Here is a 20,553-nt window from a genome sequence, read left to right as displayed (position 1 = left end):
AACTCTCAAGTATTTATAGTATTCTTTTTTGGTCGTATTTAATCGTCCTAATATGACCAACAGCTATATTAATCGCTTTCTAAAAGTTGTAGATTTCTAAAATTAGAGTTTAACCTTTCTTTTCTTATAATTCTGGAAGGAACTACATGTAAAGTACGTAGGAAAAATTCTGATGTAAGACAAGGATCTTTCAACAACTTTGTTTTAGAGAGTTTTTATTTATACTTATTTCTAAATTTGTCTCAAATTTTAATGAAGTGGCAAGACAACGTCAAGTTACTTGTACTTAAACATTTAAAAGCATTTATGATTACAGTAGAATGGATGTACAACTTCATTGTTTAAATTAATTAGTGTGAAAAATGAAACTTTCAAGCCCATGTTTCCACATATTAGTTGTGAATATTAAATGAATTCTTCTTTCCTTAATAAATAGCAAGCATATGTTTCTATCCGCCAACACCACCCGGTGTTTTAAAACGAACAAGGAAGAGGAAAAGTTGGCGGGTAATAAAACAGCGGCGATTTTGGTCTTTAAAAACATAAAATTAATGATAATGTAATTCTGAATTAAAGCAATATAAGATTAATTTTATTGTGTTATATAAATGTGTTATTATGATAGATTTGTATGTAATTTAAAATTTTATGTTCAGTAAGACTAAAATAAAGTTTTAAATTGTTTTAGAAGACCTCTGTACAATCAAATATATATCTAATTTAATCAATATTTTATTATGTAAGTAAGATTACATAATTGAATTGGACATCAGGCATGGCCTATATAAGTCCTCTCCAAGGTCAAGGTTACAAAAGTTAAGAATTGACAATGATTTACAATGATGAAAAAAATTTCCTTATAAGTTACATTAATTTCTTTTGTTATCTAAGGTGGGAAAAAAGAAAAGAAAAAAAATGAATCCTATTACATTATACAGAAGCGTTATTATTACATGTAAGTACGTATACATGGTATACTCGCTATACAATATAACGACAAAAAAAACAAGAGGCCCATGGGCCACATCGCTCACCTGAGAAGCTTTGACCATTCTGTTCTTTACCAGATTTCACCCTTGTTATACATAATGTATCCCCAACCCTACCCCACTGATCATAATTTAGACAATTTGAAATCTACACTACCCCAGGATGCTTCCACATAAGTTTCAGCTATTCAAAGATTGTCCAATATCTTTCTATGTAAAACTTCGATTCCCCATTGTGGCCCTGCCCTAACCCCCCACCCCCCTCCACCCCCACCCCCGGTCATGATTTGTACAATTTAGAATCTACACTAACCCAGGATGCTTCCACATAAGCTTCAGCTTTTCTGGCCCAGTGTTTCTTGAGAATAAAATTTTCAAAGATTTCTCCTAAATATTTCTATTTAAAACTTTGATTCCCCATTGTGGCCCCACCCTACCCTTGGGGGTCATGATTAGAATAATTTAGAATCTACACTACCCCAGCATGCTTCCACATAAGTTTCAGCTTTCCTGGCCCAGCGGTTCTTGAGAAGAAGATTTTCAAAGATTTTTCTATACATAGCTATGTAAAACTTGGATTCCCCATTGTGGCCCCGCCCTACCCCGGGGGGTCATGATTTGAATAATTTAGAATCTACACTACCCTAGGATGCTTCCACATAATTTAAAGTGGCTATTAAAAGAAGATTTTTCAAAGATTTTTCCTATATATTTCTATGTAAAACTTTGATTCCCCATTGTGGCCCCATATAACATAGGGGGTCATGATTAGAACAATTTAGAATCTACACTACCCAAGAATGCTTTCACATAAGTTTTACCTTTTCTTGCCCAGTGGTTATTAAGAAGAAGATTTTCAAAGTTTTTTCCTATATATTTCTATGTAAAACTTGGATTCCCCATTGTGGCCCCGCCCTACCCTGGGGGGGGGGGGTCATGATTTGAACAATTTCGAATCTACACTACCCCAGGATGCTTCCACATAAGTTTCAGCTTTTCTGGCAGAGTGGGTCTTGAGAAGAAGATTTTTAAAGATTTTTCCTATATATTTCTATGTAAAACTTGGATTCCCCATTGTGACCCCGCCCAATCCCCGGGGGTCATGATTTAAACAATGTAGAATCTACACTACCCTAGGACAAACGTAAGTTTCATTTTCTGGCCCAGTGGTTCTTGAGAAGAAGATTTTTTAATGAACCCACCCTATTTTTGTCTTTTCTTGATTATCTCCCCTTGTTAAGGGATTTGGCCCTTCATTTTAACAATTTGAATTCCCCTTTACCCAAGGATGCTTTGTACCAAGTTTGGCCAAAATTGGCCCTGTGGTTCTTGAGAAGAAGTCGAAAATGTGAAAAGTTTACAGACGGACAGACGTAAATCGGAAGACGGACACAATGTGATCAGAAAAGCTCACTTGTGCCTGTGTGAGCTAATAAAAAAGTGCAAACAAACAGCAAAACAGAGTAAGTAAACAACTAAAGTGCAAAGAACAAATATGTAAAGAAAAATACAAAAAAGAAGGAAATAGTGACATTAAAAATAATTAGAACCTAACCCACTTTTTCCTCCAATCAGCAGCTGCTAAATTTTCTATTAAGTTGATCACTTAATTGTTAAGATTTTATGTTAATGCAGTAACTCCGCGGGCTGACTAATTAGCCAATGAAAAAGCGCGATTAGTAAGTTAGATCATATTGTCAACTTTTAGTGGTTAGGTGTGGCGACTACCTCCCTCCGCCCCTTCTATATACCACTAAAATTTTACGTAATATGATCTAACTATTACATAAATTTTGATCAAATATATAGTATTAATTATTCACGAAATCAATATTGTACAGAATGAGAATAATGTCATTTTGCTTCAATCATAACATAAAAAGTTCTTCCCTCTCAAATATGGACAACAGAAGATTATAAAGATCTTTTTTCTGTTTTTTTTTAAATGGTTCATTACAATTTTGCAATAAAAATTCCGAGATCAAGGTTGCAGCGAATATTTCTTTAAAGAAAATAAAAAATCAAGTGTTTTCATGCATTGCTGATTTTAAGGAAAGAAATACAGAGAATATAAACTATACAAAAGTACATCTGAAACTGTTTGATGTTGAGGTTGACCAAACTGAAAGCCTATCTAGTAAGTAGACACCGCAAAAAGCTTTAGTCCATCTAATTTTCTTTCCTGATAATTATTATTATAATATCTAATTCAGAAATGATATATTTGCCATCAATCATAACAAAACTAAGAAAAGATGGAATATCCGTTGCGTGCTGGGTACTATATGTATATAAAGGCATCACAAAGACCTTTTCTTTGCCAAAATTGTTAATAATTTTCGTGCAAGAAATAATAATCTACCGAAAGATGTGATAAATTGCAACACAAAATCTGACAAGTGAATTCTATATTAAGTCCGATATTCAGACAAGCGTGATTTATCTAAATTGTCTTTTTCTCGTATAATTACAAAATTCTAGCCTTCCTCATTAGATAATTATATAAATTAGTACAATAAAATAACGATGTCGCCACGTCTCAGGAACAATGAACTGCATGACGCACTTTCTAATCCAGAAAGGACTTACACGTGCAAGAAAATTGAAGCGTTATCAGTCACGTGATTTTCTGCAATTTGAAACTTGTTGCAGATGGCATATTATATGATCAATATTAAATGAGTCAACTATATCATACACCGTGACTCATTTTAAACAATGAATATTTTGAGTAAATATAGGATTTTTTTAGATGGTCGATCAGTGATAGACCAATCAACGTCCTCCAAAGACAACATGGTTTTAAAGAATTTCAATTCTAAGAAATCTACAAATAAATATCCTGAAAACGTTTTTGTCCATGCGACATAAAATTCTTTTTTATAGTACAAATAACATTTGACGCCTTATGAAATGAAATAAATTCTGCATTATGAACTTTATTTTACATCCATATCGTGGTTAAATTCAATCTTCCTATACAACTTTATTTAAATATTGGTAACGTCACTTATTTGGTGAAATGGCTCGTGTAAATTTTTCATAAGTTTATTTGATAGTTTTATGTCATAATATTACCAATATAATGCACAAAATAAATTCAGTGAAGGATATGAACAAAAAATCTCATTTTGGCAACCGTAAGTGAATTACTAAAGCCCTCTCCTCTGTGATGTAATTGTAGATTAGAATTGTAACTGCAATATTGTCTTCATAATTTCTAAAGGTCATGGATCCTTGTAATTTGAGAATTTCATTTATAATCCAACAGGTCTCCCGATAATAGAACACGACTGTACAATAAAGGACATTACACGAGGATTTTCGATCACTTAATCAAACAGCCGGACGTCTCATCATGATGTGAACTTGAATGTCTACCGAGGGACATTTAAAGCCTTTTATCGGTTTTTATTATGCTCATTTAGCCACCATCTTGACGAGAAATTACTGATCAATTTTGTGGCTTAATTCCCGTGTCAATTTATATTTACACTGGACGGAAAGCATGAGAATGGATCAGAAATAAGTTAATCCGTGGTTATGTTGTAAATGTTTATTTCTGCAAAACATTAACATCTATTACATCTCGATGGACGTGTTCAGATGGTAGTCTATTTTTAGTTCAATTTTCAAGGGATTTCTCCGAAATACTGGGTATTTGTAAGGACCTTACAAAATCAAACAGAAAATGGACGCTAAACAAAAGGAGATTATTTGGCAGTGTAAGTATCGGCTTTCTGTCATTAATTATTCTTCTGTTTTCTTTCTCATACACATTTTGCAGCCATTTCTATCTGAATGCAAATGAATGAACATGACTTACTGTTGTCGGGAAATTTATTTTCATCATTTTGAGTGATTAGTAACAAGGTACCTTTATTAAGGTTCATTGATAATCTGATAAGAGAGATAACTTTTAATGACAGTAATGTTCATTATTCCTCTATAGATTTGCCAAGTTGAAGTGTCTTTTTTGTCCAGTTTTGCCCCGCAAGCTATGCAATAATTGTTTGTAGTTAACTTATATAAAATACATTTCTTTTGGAAAATCATTAAGGTTCTAGTAACATTTTATATGAGTAAGCAAAGGGTTTAGAAACCTAAAGATTTTTTTACTGCTCTGTAGTTTTGTGCTGAATAAGAACATCCCCTTCGTACAAATTATTGAAAAAGATGAAAGTTATTGACAAAGAAATTGATAAGACAAGGATAAGCACTATTTTCTTTAAGGTCAATATTTCGCAAATTTTATGAATACTACAATACCATTATATACAATCTGTCTTTAGGTCAATTTTTTTTCTTATTTCAAACAAATTGTCAGACCATTTTCCTCCACATAAATTATCCAGGGTTTTCCAGTTTACTAGATCATATAAGATTGTTGGATAAGAGATCAATAATATAAACAATTCAATACTAATAAACAAAGAAAAACATTAACAATAAATACAATATATTGTTTATTTTGTCCAGTTTGAAACAAACCACGATGAATCTTGAGTGTAGATCAGGTGCCATTGGCGAGTAAGGATCCACTTCCAACAGGTCAAATTCACCGTGTGCGAAAAATGCGTCACAGTGATTAATTTAGTATGAAAATACTGGCCTTTACAATGTGTATGAAAAACGCCATTCAATATGCGACTAAATGCCAGATTGTATTTGCTAACAATGTCATTAAATCGACCATAGAATTTGCAAAATGTAAAGTTTAAACGAGCCTGTTGATATCTTTGTGTCATTAACTTATTTGATCGTATGATAAAGCAGGCTATTGCGTATTGAATCAACTGGGAGATCAACATTCAACATACATGCAGGTGATAACAGGTTGCAACATAAATGAGGAAAAATGACGTCATCATGTTTATCATAAAGTGTTGTTGTTAGATTACCATTTGCGTCTTTTCTAGTAAAATATATCCAAATATGAAACAGATGTGTAAGACTATGAAATCTTTGGTTTGCAATGCATTTTCAGATTATCACGGACTTTATATTTATTTGGCCTGCGCACTATGATGACAACTGTCACAGATCGAGTTATTTTTTCGTAAGAAATGTGATTATTTTTTAAACATATCGGGATATAAATGTGAATTGGTCACGAGATCAAATTAATTCCTTTCTAGCATAAATTTGATTTCGTACCTACCCGTATTTATACTTCGTATCCCGATAAATGTTTTAGAATGATGTCCTATTTATTACTTATATTTGCATTTGTGACTTATTCATATTTTATATTTGCCTGATTATTATCGTTTACACGTAAAATGTTTTATTTTTCAACTCAGCAGCACGTATTTGATTTACTGATTGTGTGTCGAGCCTTTACGCAATACCATTGAGAAATTACGTCGAGCGTTTATGACGCGAGAAACCCTTGTTTGTACGGATCAGATACACATTGCTTTCAGTAGTGTTATTTAACAAAATGAAAAATGGAAAATGTAGACATATGACTGAATCTGTTAGCAATAAATGTCAGACTTTTTTTTTTTTTACATAATAAGTTGAATGTTGACGATGCAACCCTTTGTGCGAAGCTGATTTTTGCATCCTTAATCAGGATATTCTTCCTTTTTACTTTTAAAACTAAGATATGCCTCGTCAAACCGCTCTAGACTGTGACGTCACATGTTAGTACTTCATAGCTCATTTCTTAACTTGTAAACTTAAGTTTGGGCGCCATATGGAATTTATGAAGTATTTTTAATATGTGTATACTTTGGAGAAAAAAAATTGATCGGTGTGCAGACAGTTTGAATTTTCTCTTCGTCCAGGCGTTGTTTTAATTATTGAATAAGAGCTTGAAGTGAGAAGTGGTGCTTAGCTCTGCTTGCTGCGTTTGGTCTTAAAGCTTCAAGGACACATTCTAATATTTCATTACGTAAATGTTAACTTATTGAAACCGTTTTTGCCATAAATTGTTATTTAAACTCTGGAAAGATGCCTACTTCTAACTGTCAAGTTGTAAAGAAAGGCATTAAATTAAGACTGGTATTAATTAATTTTTTCCTGAATGTGAGCTGATTCAGCGCCAAGGGGACTTAAACAAATTAAAGCAACTACAAAACCTCTAGAAATAGATTCAACCTTGAAGATACATGCAGCTGCGGGCCATGGAGATTTTTCATAAAGCATAAAAAGAGAAAAATATACAGAGCATCGCAATTCTTTACGTTGTAATCCTCAAACGTTATGTAACTATGTAATTTTTTAACATCTAAGTTAAATGGTTTGCTATTGCATTATTAAAACAAAAACACTCAAAAAAGACTCTGTGATAACTTGTTATCAAAATTTTTATTAATTCCGTATCAAGAACTTGACACTTATATTGATCAACTAATATTCAATCCAAAATACATTTTCCCTTGGCAGTATATCATTTGGTGAGCCGCTGGTATCCGTTATGATCTGTCAATTCTTCATCTGACCTAATTTCATTTTTGTAACGATTCAACATGTCACTCACAGGCAGTTTGAAATATGAGTCCCATGCAATCAAACAGTCTCTTGTAACAATTGATTAAAAAATGACGAATGTTTTTTCTTCTTTCTTACTTCTCATTCTGTGCTCTGTGCTGATAGAAATCAAAATGCATTTTGCTTAGAACGGTATTTGTAATATGTCATTTCTTCTGCACAATTTATGAAGTAAGACACATCGGCAAACGTTGCGTCATATGTGTGGGCAAAAGCGTTAACACTGTCAAGAGATTCTTTTGTTATTTTTGTTTTATTGCAAATCATAACTTCAACAATTTTGGAGAGAAAAAAAACAGAGTTTCGATCTAAATTGAAATTGTCTACAATTGAATCTGCAATTCAGTCTCATTTTGGATTTTGTATCTTTTAGTGAAGTTAAAAATTACCGTTTGATTTAATTAAACGGATACTTTGGTCTTCTCTTCATAACTATTTCATAGAAGTGTAAAAGAAATCGCATCGAATGCTGTTACAGTGTCCATAGATCAATAACAGAGATAGGAGAAAGGTAGCGAAATGGCAAATGAGATTTCATGCTTGCTCTGTTTTTTGTTGCTTTAGTAGTTCCTGTTGGATAAATGACTCATTTTCAAGACGATGGAAAATATTAATGCATATATTTATGGGAATAAAGGATATGCATTAATTAATATTGGTTCAATTGGACAGAAGCTTCTTTTTATCAAAGTGTTGACGTTCCTGTCTTGCAAACCATGCAATTAATGTTTATGATTTTTTCACATATTTCCTATAGCTAATGTATTGATTTTGACAACGTTATATGTGATTGGATAAATAATAAATTTTCTCCTTGTTGTGCTTGTATTGCTCATTACACTGATGCCTTTCTAAGTGTGGACATTGGCACTTAGTAATATAAAGGAACTTTTTTTAGTGTGAAACAACATTGACTTTGTAATATTTTAAACTCCACAAAAAATGAAAGATATTTAATTTAGTTTAACAAGTAAACTGAATTAAACTCTCTGAACCTTAAAGTTAAATCCCTATCCCATATTTACCGGGTGATTATTTCTGAGTGTATACTCTATCTCTCTTATGTTTCTTGTTTCTTTCTAGATTATCACAACCATCCAACAGGGAAAGAAAGAAAAAGGAACACAGCCGGCATTGTTTTAGACATTTTTGTAATTACACACTGAGAGACGCTACTGGAAGAAAATTAATATATCCGACCGTGTATCGGCTACTGTTTTCTTTCTACACTCGGCTGTCAACAACAAGATTACGTTTCTTTGTTTAAATAGAAAAACAATGAAAGAGTGCAAGAACTTTCCAATGCAAGGGAAATGGCCAGCTTATTTTAAATAAAGTGCAAAGCGGATTATAGGAAAATCTTTTTATGCGTCGAGTTATTGTTAGTGTAGACAAATCTGCAACAGAATTCAGAAACTGCGGAATGAATAATTGATCGCGGACCAAAATGGATATTTATGCTGGCACTTGTCCTGAGGAGCTATAGGTTTAATATCGGCATAAGAATTATAAAATCGGCCAAATGTTTACTTAGCCGGTCTTTAGCCGTAATAACCAAATAATCTTGGACATAAGCGTTCTGTTCAAATACCGAGTTAACAACACGGGGTAGACGGTGATTTATTAAAGGGAGTATATTGAGTTTTTCACGAGCTCTAGATTCATCGGAGAGTAGCGTGTACACACAGGATATCTATACGGAAACGGTGTTCAATTGTGGATAGGGAATATATTGGTCCTCACTTTGGAAATGAATTCATCCCAGTAAAAATAACCTGCGATAATGTGTGTGGCCTGTTACTGGGGACTGTGAAATGTTACCGTGTGACACCTTGGAAATTAAAGGTGTTTCTTTGGATGTCAGGTTTATTTCAGTGTCAAGAATTAGAGATTTACAAGAGGTATGTGTTTAACTGTCCAAAATATACAGAAAATTATCAGCTCACCATTTTGTTTAGTTCACACGCCCTTGTGTTTGATGTTACACAGCCGTCGAAATAAACATTAAAGGATATATTTCACCAGGAAAGAGATCTACATACTCAGTGAATGAGTGGTTGTGCTTTAAACACTTTGAAGTGCCGATGGCAGCAGGTATATTGTTACATTAAAATTTCTTCAACTTTCAAGAAATATTTAGGACGATATTGACACCATGAAACTGACACCAGGGGATGCATATATTAAATTTCCTTTCCACGCTTGAGCGAATTCTCACCTGCCTTTTTGCGTTCTTGTCCTTTAGCAGACTTGAAAACTGAATTCACAGGAAATGTTTTCATCTTTATTAATAGGGATTCTGCTATTTATCTTCACCCAATGGACACAAGGTAGGATTTTTGATTTACTTATTCATTACAAATTCACATATTATGTTTAATTAATTTGAGATATATATTTGATTATATTTTGACAGTGGGCATTACGATGTTGTGATTGATAAGGGCAATTAGAAGTCAGAATGATCCCACGTTTATATATAGGACGGTGGAATCCCTTTTTGGAACAGTTTCCCTTTGATAAGCGAAGATATTTAACTGTTTAAGGAGGCTGGAGGGTCAACAAATTAATCCCAAATTAACCACCAGATTTAAATTATTTTTTTACACACGGTATCTTTAGCTGTCAACTATCATTTGACAAAGAAAAAATTCATATATTTTAGTTTTAGAATTTCATCATTTTGTATATCTTTATATGGAGCTCTCCTTTTAAAGGAGATTGAAATAGTCTAAAAATGGCTGCCACCCCCTAGCCTCGTTAAATACAAATAAACGGAGATAATGTAAACAAAGCGTGTATATCTCTCTGAATATTTTAACTGCTTCACTTTCAAAACATGCTTCGTGAACACGCATGATAAAGATTTAATCATGTTGTGATTAGCCATGTAATTAAATAGTATAAAAATTTTCCAGTATGTTTAGGTGTCAAGAAACTTTAAAGCAGATTCAAAATAGCATAATTACGTATTTGCAAAAAAAAAAAGACATACACTTCCTGCATCAAAGCGACTCGTCTTTTAATCACGCCATTAAAAACCTTAGGCAGATATCATCTTCGGGCCAGGAATGTATTACAAATTTTGTAAATGCTTTTAAGATGACCTTTTGAACTTTACTAGTCTTTTATTTCGTTGCATATACCCCTTCTTTTCAGAGTTAAAGGTCCAAGACGGCCAAATTTTGTCGACTTTTTTTTTAATTTAACGGAGTATCCTTGAAAAGGTTGAATTAACAACGGGAAGATCGTAGTAAGACAGTACAGTATGCCATATTTATATGGCGTGAATAGAGGGACGATAGATAATATATTCTGACTTACTTCATTGACAAAATCCGCGTGAAGCAAAATCAATTTAGATAAACTTGTATTCAAAGTAAAAAGCATTAATATTATACCTTCGAACGATATAGAAAATGTCGATAAGATTTTCTTCTTAGTATAATTACATTTGATCATGAAATGTTTATAGAATTGCAAACATGATTAAAATATAAAAAAAAGTAATAATACCATATTTCATGATGTAAAAAGCTTTACATATTTTATTAAAGTAATGTATATGTTAACAAGTCTCATTTCGATATATTTAGATTCATAAAATAAATACTGAGTACAAGGTTTTTATAATTGAACATCCTGAAATGATAAATACATGTAAAACAATTGATTAGATAATGTTAATATCAACAACAGAAAAATAAAACTCGGAAACTATAATGATTTCTCAAAGCAAAACAAGTAATTGAAATAAGCTTTCAGGAGATGTTGTTCAAAGAGTTAATTTAAAAGCAAGAATGTGTGCATAAGAAACTATTCAACCAATGATATCATCTATAGGAACAAGTTAAAATAAACGTTGTCATCGTATTTTGTTTTTATTTGTCATATATAACACGTAAAGTAAGTAAACAATTCTGTTAACTGAATGGTCACTGAAAGGTCTGATATTTTCATTCAACTTTCAGTGGACTTTCAGTCAGATTTTAACTGAATGGCAGTCCTTCATCCTGTCTAAATAATTGAATTGAAATGGGCTATTTAATATTACCCGTGAAAAACTCAATATACTTCATTAATAACACGAAAGTAACGTGATGCAAGACCATAGGATATACACTAGAGGAAGGTTTACCAAGTATACGTAAATAAATAAGAACCACACACGATTTTTGCTGTTTGAGTACAAACGTCAATTAATTTGCGATGCCTATACCTTCGAGTCAGTATATAAATTCAACTGCAGCACAAAACAGATCAGCAATTCATTAGATGAGTTACCACGAGCCAATCGAGGAATAAAAGTTACTGAGGGAATTTATGATCTGTTTTAGCTGTCTTTTTTAAAATTACATTTATATAATTATAAGGGTCTCGAAGGTGCAACGAATGGGTGCTAGACCATAATTTGTAATAAAGCTTCCTTGCTATAAGAAGGGTCTTTACAAGTTCCCAAGGACTGTATCACTCATTATTCTGAAGTCAGCTGTCAGGATGAAAATCTAAATTTTCTAGCAAAACCAGACTTCTTGATGGAGCATTAAAGTTGACATGTTTTTATTATATATGATTTAAATGCAAATAAGCTGTTCGATTTCAGTTAACAATTTAAAAGAAGTAAACACTTCAAAAGTACAAAGTAAGACTATTTACATTTTGCTGTATTTGGGAGCCAATGTCAAATGCAGTTTTTTTTATACTTTAAATTGACTTTATTAACTCAGTAGACCCATTTTAAAGGCACGATTTTTTGAAATGTTGTTGCCTTGGATAATGTTTCACTTTACTAACAATAACACAAAAACAAGAGCATAATCCAGCTACTGGCATCAGTGTCGTTTGAATGTTTGGTTTACTCGTAGGTGACCAGGTGAGAAGAACAGACGTCTGCAACAACAGCGGGAAGTTTCTGAAATGCGAAGCTAACCAAGTCTTGAAAATCGAAGATGTTATCTGCATGCCCAATAATTACACCTGTCCCGAAAAAGACCGAGTTGTGTCGATTTGCGAAGGTCAAAGGTCATGTGAGAGTATTGGTTTGAAACAACAGTTATGGACATACTGTCAAGACCAGCCAAGCAGAACGGTACTTGTGGATTTCACGTGCGAATCAGGTAACTTTCAAATAAAGTAACCACTGTTTATTTTATTCCATTTCAAAGCACATGTTTCATCTTCAATACTGTTTTTATTCTCTTCAAATTCAAATAATTTTCATTTTAATTTTTTCATCAGTTACTGTAAATGTATTACATTTGGCGTGTACGATATTTAGCGGAAATTCAATTTTCGACAAGTTAGCGTAGATTTGATTTAGCGCTGTCTGAATTTGCTAGTTATAAAAGTTAATATACAAGACATTAAGCAATGTACTTGAATTAGCGAACTCTTCTTTCTGCCAAAATCACTAAAAAGAATACACCGCTAAATGTAATACGTTTACAGTATCAAATACCCTCCATATGAGACAAAAATTTAGCATAGGACACATACAAATAACTTAGATGCATAGATGTCTTTCTTTTTTTCAAATTAAAATAACATATTTGTGTGAATACATATGCATAATCATTATGCTTTTATCGTAGTAAAGGATACTCCTTTATGCCGTACAAACCTATGTAGCGAGGAAAGCAAGGGGCTTCTGTGTCCTCCAGGGTCCAGTATTCATGTTACAAATCTAAAATGTGGGACAATGAATCAGCGCTGTCCCTGGAACCTACATCATGTCATCTTTCCCACGTGTGAAGGAAAACAACACTGTCCCGCTTCCGGTCTGAGGATGCTGGGATTTGAGAGGACCTGTAAAGAGCCTTTTGTGATTGCCGATTACATCTGTATTCAAAGTAAGATATGTATTAATACTATCATGATACAAAATATAGATACTGGTATCATAAAAGTACAAGTTATAATCTTCGAAGTTGGACAAAATTGCAATCTTCAGACGTTGCAAACGAAGATCATTTTGCTCTTCCATATCAGACAAGACATAAAAATCAGAATTGGAGAAAGGCATACCTTCTACAATGATAGTACCCTTTCTAACCTCCTTTTCTCATATTTTAATATCACAATTTCCCCCGATTTATTCCTGCTGAACCTTGAGTCTTCCTCATTTTCGTTGCGGATTCGAATTCCACTGTAGGACATGGGGACCTGTGCTTCGGATGAGACCGTATAAATCGAGGTCCCTCGTTGCAGTAGGTCCTGGCACGAAAAAGATCCCCCCTGAGTGCTGGCCTTGAGTGCCATGTATAGCTCTCTCCACCGGCAAGTGGTGGCGTCTCCATAGGAGTGAAAAATTCTCGAGAGGGACGTTAAAAGATATACAATCAATCAATCCTCATTATTTTAATACATCAAAACGCACATCAATGTCATATTTGTATTTTCACAATCATATAGATTTTATTAATAACTACAAATGTACAAGAAATTAATTAAATCACATACGATAACACAGTAACTGTAAGGAGTTAAAATATGTCTAGCTAGCAAGATTGTTTCACTAATGTGTAAGAATGTACAATGTAAAATAAAAAAAATACAGAATATTTGGCCTCTACATTATTTTCCAACCATTGCATTAATCTACAAATCGATTAATTGCATTAATATGGGCAAATAATGTAGAAAAGACCAACAAATCCTCTTTTCGCCTGGAATCCTATTACTTTGGGGAAACTTGGAAGATATTGCTTGAAAGGAAATGGCAATTTCCATAATCTAAACATAATTGTCTCTCCACTGAAAGTAGCCCCAATTTTCTTTAATGACCCCCTGTTCCTAAAGGATCATAGTTAGTCTCGTAAAAGTATAATTAGGTTGATGAAGTGACCAATGCATTAAGGGGCTCAACATGTGGAAAGAATTGTTCATGGTCATGTCCTTATTCTTGACTTTTCTTTGACATTGAAAACCACTATTATTATAGCGAAGGTCACCTTTGCGGCGGAGCTTATATTTTTATATGTGTTGCTAAATATTTTCTCTATACCAAATATCTAATTTCCTTAAACTATGTATATGAGAAATTGTTTTGATATGAGTAAGTTTACGGAAATATTTTAACAGTATCAGTAAAAAGCAATTTCTTGAGAGCCTGGTAAAACGATACTTAACCTAACGTAACACACATCTGCCATACGACTTTCACAAAATAGGACACAATATAATACGTAGTTTAAGGAGGAGCTCTTCACGGTTTGCCCAAATTTCTAACTAAATGAAATATTCAAAGTATATTTCCTTATTGCCTTATATTCAGATGAAAAACATTTAAAATGTCAAATTTTTCTTTACCCTTTATAATTGTAGTTCAAAAAGAAATGGTAAAATTGAGTTTAAAATCTAGTAGGAACTTTATTTACGGCTTATAAAAATATGTCCTTTTCTGCTTCTTTAATTGATATAACCACTAAACATGAATTTCTGATGTGAGTTTAAGATGTATAGATGTTTAAGAGGTATATAAAAAATATGATTTTTCAAACAAATTAAAATCTTGTAAGCTTTTAAAGGCTTCCTTACTAAGATATATATATATATAACTTTTTGTATAGATTTGTATACTTATGTGACGACTTCACAATATCTGAAAAAAATCAAATATACGAAGGATAAGACACACAGAGGAAATTAGGGTTATCCTTATTTATTTTTAGTTAAATTATTTATGTCAATCATTTGTATCACTTGATAGCCACCATATATAATATTTAATGCAAAAAAAGTTCACTTTTGAAATTCAAGTAGCATTTTTATTGAAAATCAAAGATTTAAAAAAAATTAGTAATTTCAACAAAGAATTAATATCTCTTCAGGTTCCGTCATACACGGAACATGCACAGGATACTCACAGACACTTCCCGCCAGATTTGGTATCATCAAAAGCCCAGGCTTCCCACAAAACCCTGACGGAAATCCAAATGGTTGTGTATGGAAAATGTCCCTTGGTCTGGGCAAAAGAATAGACATCAGTGTTCATTTGGCATACTCCCGTGAAGAAACAGAGGGAAACACGTGCTCAGCTAAATTTCTGCACGTGCAATACGTAGACTGTCGTACAATGACGTCAGTGACGGAATACTTCTGTCAAACTCACGAGGTCAATATTTCCCGCCAGTCTTGTGGTGACGTCAAAGTTCAGAGTTACTCTTACTTCAAAGGAGATGACAGAGGAAATAGGTTCCTTGTGTCGTATGAAGGTATCCTTTTGTCGTAAATTCCATTTTATAATCATATTATCTAAATGTGTTGAAATATTAAGGTAAAAAAATCAGAATCTGCAGTTCCATGGCTGTAATAAATCATCTGTTAGAACGTACTTCGCAGTAATTTGGGAATATTGATAAACAATTCAGATCTAATTCTTATTTTTGGGAATATTGATAAACATCCCTGATCTATTTCTATATTGTTTACAGTTGTTGGATATGATCCCAAGGGACCCTCATATGTGCCTTACACTCTTCCATGTGGGGTAACGACCGGAAGTGGCTTTTACGCATCCTCCAAGGATGTTAAAGACGGCGGTTATTTATCGTCTGATAACTCTCCACAAGGTAACATTACTTTATCTCAAAGAAAAAAGTTGATTGCAATTAGGTGTTTATAGGTTATTGAAGTTGAGGCTTATTTTGGCATAGTTTTCTGTTGTATCTCAGTCTTAATTTTTTTTATTTAACGACAGATGATACAAACAACCTTTTGTCAAAAAATTTGAAAATAACGATTTGAGTCATGTTTTAATGAATAAAACGAACAAGTTTCACCGAGAAGTTTTTTAATTTTTAGTCAAACCTTCACAAAAATGGAAATTGAAGTGAAAAATATTTGTATAGATTAATAAGGATGGTTTCAGAGAGGCCGAATTTTGAACATCATAGAAGGTTTACAATTTCTTTATATTCTAGAAATATATTATTTGCATCATTTTCAGTGAAATTAGGCTAAAAATATATACCAATCCAGGCATCCATGTTTCTGTTTGTATCATCTGTCCTTAAGACCATATGTATTGTAAATGATTGGGTATGATTATGAAAAAAATAAAACCACTTTAACGTTCCCTTTTATTTTTTGTGAATAGGAAATGGAACAGTTGTAGAATTTTCATTCAATCCAAGGCGATTTTCTCTAATTCTGAGTAAGTATAGACTCTGAATATAAAGAGCTGCTGCAATGCCTGGCTTTAATTTCTTTTTAACAAGAATTCAGTAAAGAGAGAAAGATACGTTATTTTCGTAGAGAAAGACTATCATAGATATTTAAAAGTGTTCAAAATATTGCATGGAGAACCTCTCTTGACTCATATAAAATTCTACTTTTACTCATGATTTTAATTTATCTATTATGTTTTGTCAAAAGAAACTTATTTATAATTCAAGTTTGAAAACAAAATCTGCAACATTACTTGCTTAACAAATTTGTACAGAAATGGTCTTTCAACTTTCTAATTTTATAAGCGATAATTGTCACTTACCACAATAAAAGGACCTCTCTCTCACCAGAAGGCTCAGAACTTATAAAATCCAATATGTTGTTTTTCCTTTAAATTATTATTTTAAATACAGTAACATGTTTTGATTTTCCTTTCAGAAATAGTGATGATAAACTTTCTTCTGTTCGTTGTTGCCTTCATTCTTGTCATGACCATCTGCATTGTGTGTTACAAGTAAGTATTCTGAAAGTCGGCAGTGAGTGAAAGGGAATCTTTTATTCGACATGCGTACCAAAATATAAAAAAATGTCTTATTTCTTTTTCTTTTTTTAATTTTACAAACGTACGATTTAGAAATCATGTGTTTCTTCTTTTTAATGAAGTATTGGTCATAAGACTACTTTTTATCATTGAAAAAGTTGTTTTTTTTTTTTTATCTTTTTTTTATTTTATAAACGTTCAATTCAGAAATCATATGAAACAATTTTCTTTGACGTATTGTTCATCAGAAAGATAGTTACGTTTGAACAGTTATTTGTTGACATTGTGCTAACATGAAGATTTGTGATGGAACATTGCTTAAAACAGAGCTTTATAAGGAATTGTTAAACTGCATGCTTTCTATGTAATGTTCGATAACTCTTGTAGTTATTTAAATTAACTAATAATGTGCATAAAAAAGAGAAAGTGGTACTTCAGATATCAGTAAATGGTTCTGAAATTTTTGAAATTTTGGAAAGGTAAAAATGAAAAAAAAAAAGCCTGCACTTGATGTGGTTCAGTTGTGGAAGATAATTCTAGAATGCAGTTCAGAATTTAACTGAAATAAAATGGTGTTGGGTGCATTGGTGTAACAGAATGCATTTTGAAAAATTAAACGAATGGTGTGTGTGCACCAACAGCACTTTAATTTCAGGCCAATCGTAATGGTAATTTTTGGGGAAAAATATGCATTCTACATGAGTTGTGATTTTATACTTTATCAATATTCAGATATCGATATTAACTAGTTTAATTTTATAGTAAAACTATTTGTCTAAAATTTTTAATCTTTATTTTTTGCAGAACACGGCAGATAGACAGAAAAGGCAATTATGAAGTAGCTAAAGAATCAAAAGACAATAATAAACCAAGCACATCAAATAAAGATGTGAGAGAAGACACTAAAGTATTACTCGGAGATAATAATGAAAGTACTGTATCAAATAAAGCTAGTAACCATTTCTCTGCAGTTCAAAATAGCAATGCTTATGATGGAATATACAATGAAATCAAACCAGAGGAATTACGAGAAGCAACAAAAGTATATCAACGAAAGAAAAATCCTTATGCTTCCTATGATAGCCTTGATTTCGAAGATGGCGTCTCAGCTGAAATGGTTGGTGGAAGAAGATATAGTGCAAGATGTTCAGCGGAAATTGTGGTGGCCAGTACCTCTCCAACTTCTCACACTACCACTGAACAGAATTCAAATCAGACTAGTCAACCAGACAATCATATTATTGTCGGGGAAAATGGTGTTCCCCATGTCAAAATCAATAATGATTTTTACGCAATCGTTCAAAAACCGAATAGCCTTAGAAACAGCAAAAGTAGTCCTCATCCGAGAAATTCCTTTGAGATGGTTACTCATAGTAATCATGTCAATGGTTCAAATGGGGGTCCTTTTTCATCCTCCGGGGCATTACCACAACATGACTGTATGTTGCATGAAATTCACTGCGGGGTTCCCCCCTTTCCTAATCCAGAGTCATATGATAATATGAGACTAGAAAACACGCAGTCCTCATCATTGGCGTAATTTTACAGCTTGCAATCATTTTTTTTCATCCAAAAATCACATATATCATATATCTAGTCGTATGGATATTCAGGGATCAGATTAGTTCCGAGTGAATTTTTATGGAGCTAGTATTCAGAGTGCTGTTTCGTGATTCATATTTTTTAAAAACACGCATCTACTCAAAAGTTTCATCTGAAGATCTCGTCAGTCTTTCTTGCACCTTTAAAGATTTACAAAAAAAATAAATGTAAAGTTGGCAGGTGAAATTTTATATGATTAAGATTCAATTCTACTTTTAGAATTTTTGTTTTAGATTGGATCAATTTACACAGGTCAGCATATAATTCTATTATTTATTCTTTAAAAAAAACTCAAGTGCTGAATGGAGTGTTCATTTAAGCTAATCGGGAAGTGTAACTAAAAAAGAAGTGTATGCAAATATAATACGGAGACGCATCCGTTCTTTTTCTTTTAGCAGTATTAAAATGATGCAAGAATATGCGTAACAATATCCAAGAGAAATTCCAATGTAAAAAGTCTTGCCAGGTTCATCTACTAGGAAGTGCAATATAAGTGCCAAATAAATCGATTATTCAGTCTCATTGTTCATTTGTCTCCTGTCAAAGACTGGACAAATATATGTGTTTCAAATGACAAACGTACACGTGCATGTACATCATTGCATCTTCCGTAAAAAATGGTTATAGGCTGACATTCTGCTATAAATAGATTGTAGAGTACATTTATAGCATTTAGACCTATCTTTCGTACTATGATCTTTGATTAAAAGTTGAGTTTTCGGAACACTGTCATATTCTCTCATCACAATTCTGAAATGACCATTTGAAGGGTCCTTGTCTCGTTGACATAGCATTTTGTCCATACAGTTTAATTTTCCATCTTTATAAAATGCCTTCAATTTAATGAATTGAATTTACATGCATTCTCTTAAGTTTTATTACGTAATAACAGCACATCAAACACCCGAGATTGAAAACACGGGCAGAAGCTCTGTTATTGTTCCCATTTTACATTTTACTGATGTGTTCGATTTGTTTACTTTGTGCACATCACTGAGTGTTGACTTACGATACTGGTTTTATTTCTCATTCTGTACTGAATTTTCTGAGTTTAAGTTTTTAAGTTTTTCAGAAACACGTACATGTGTTTATGTATTTTTTTCAAATATTCTTAAATGAAAGGGGAAAACATGGCATCGCGAAAGAACAAGATCTAGGCTTTAATAAGAAGGGTCTCGAAATGCATGTTTTGATAATATCCTGGTAAAAAAAGAGTTTCTAAACCCGCTATTATAATTTTTTTTATGCGGAAAGCTCGCTCATTTGCATCAATATATTTCTCAGAAAGTTCTGGTTAAACAAACTTCAATTCTGTGTCCAAGTCCTTTAAACATTATACATTTCTGAAGGGTTACATTTCAACATCTCATTAAAACACACACCCGATACTCCGTTTAATGATGGCATTCGTTCACTTTTTCAGCGTCTCTACATAAGTCAAAAATTTTTGGAGAGGGACGTAAAACAACATACAAACAATCAAACTAAAAAATTATTTTTCTGACAAATTATTACATCCGATCAATAAATAATCATAATGGTTTTAAAGTCGAATAATATGGATCGCATTGGAACCAATAGGACAATTTGGTTGTTTATGTTTTTTTAAGACGCAAATTTAGCGATTTCTACCTAAAATCTGGTAATTTATTTTTAGCGAGAAGTAATTTTAGCGATTTTAAAATGCTAACTAAAGAAGCTATCACATATAATACGCAATTAAGTTTTAGCGATATTTAATTTTAGCGATGTCAG

At 32.6% G+C, this 20,553-nt stretch overlaps 1 protein-coding gene across 1 annotated transcript; it reads left to right on the top strand.

Annotated features, from left to right (window-relative positions):
- The first annotated feature begins 4,553 nt into the window (after positions 1-4,553).
- On the top strand, positions 4,554-19,320 carry LOC134230013 (uncharacterized). Its single transcript, XM_062711787.1, has 9 exons — positions 4,554-4,714; positions 8,571-9,817; positions 12,353-12,604; positions 13,079-13,336; positions 15,317-15,700; positions 15,920-16,057; positions 16,585-16,641; positions 17,094-17,169; positions 18,001-19,320. The coding sequence occupies exons 2-9, from the start codon at positions 9,760-9,762 to the stop codon at positions 18,734-18,736; spliced, it is 1,959 nt and encodes a 652-aa protein (XP_062567771.1). The 5' UTR covers positions 4,554-4,714; positions 8,571-9,759; the 3' UTR covers positions 18,737-19,320.
- The last annotated feature ends 1,233 nt before the right edge of the window (positions 19,321-20,553 follow it).

This window comes from Saccostrea cucullata, unplaced genomic scaffold, assembly GCF_032062105.1.
Source record: "Saccostrea cucullata isolate Sc308-1 unplaced genomic scaffold, CSIRO_AGI_Scuc_v1 ctg1153, whole genome shotgun sequence".
NCBI classification, from domain to species: Eukaryota; Metazoa; Mollusca; class Bivalvia; order Ostreida; family Ostreidae; genus Saccostrea; species Saccostrea cuccullata.
The sequence above is the reverse complement of the archived record's forward strand: the minus strand, read 5'-3'. Positions and strand labels throughout refer to the sequence as shown.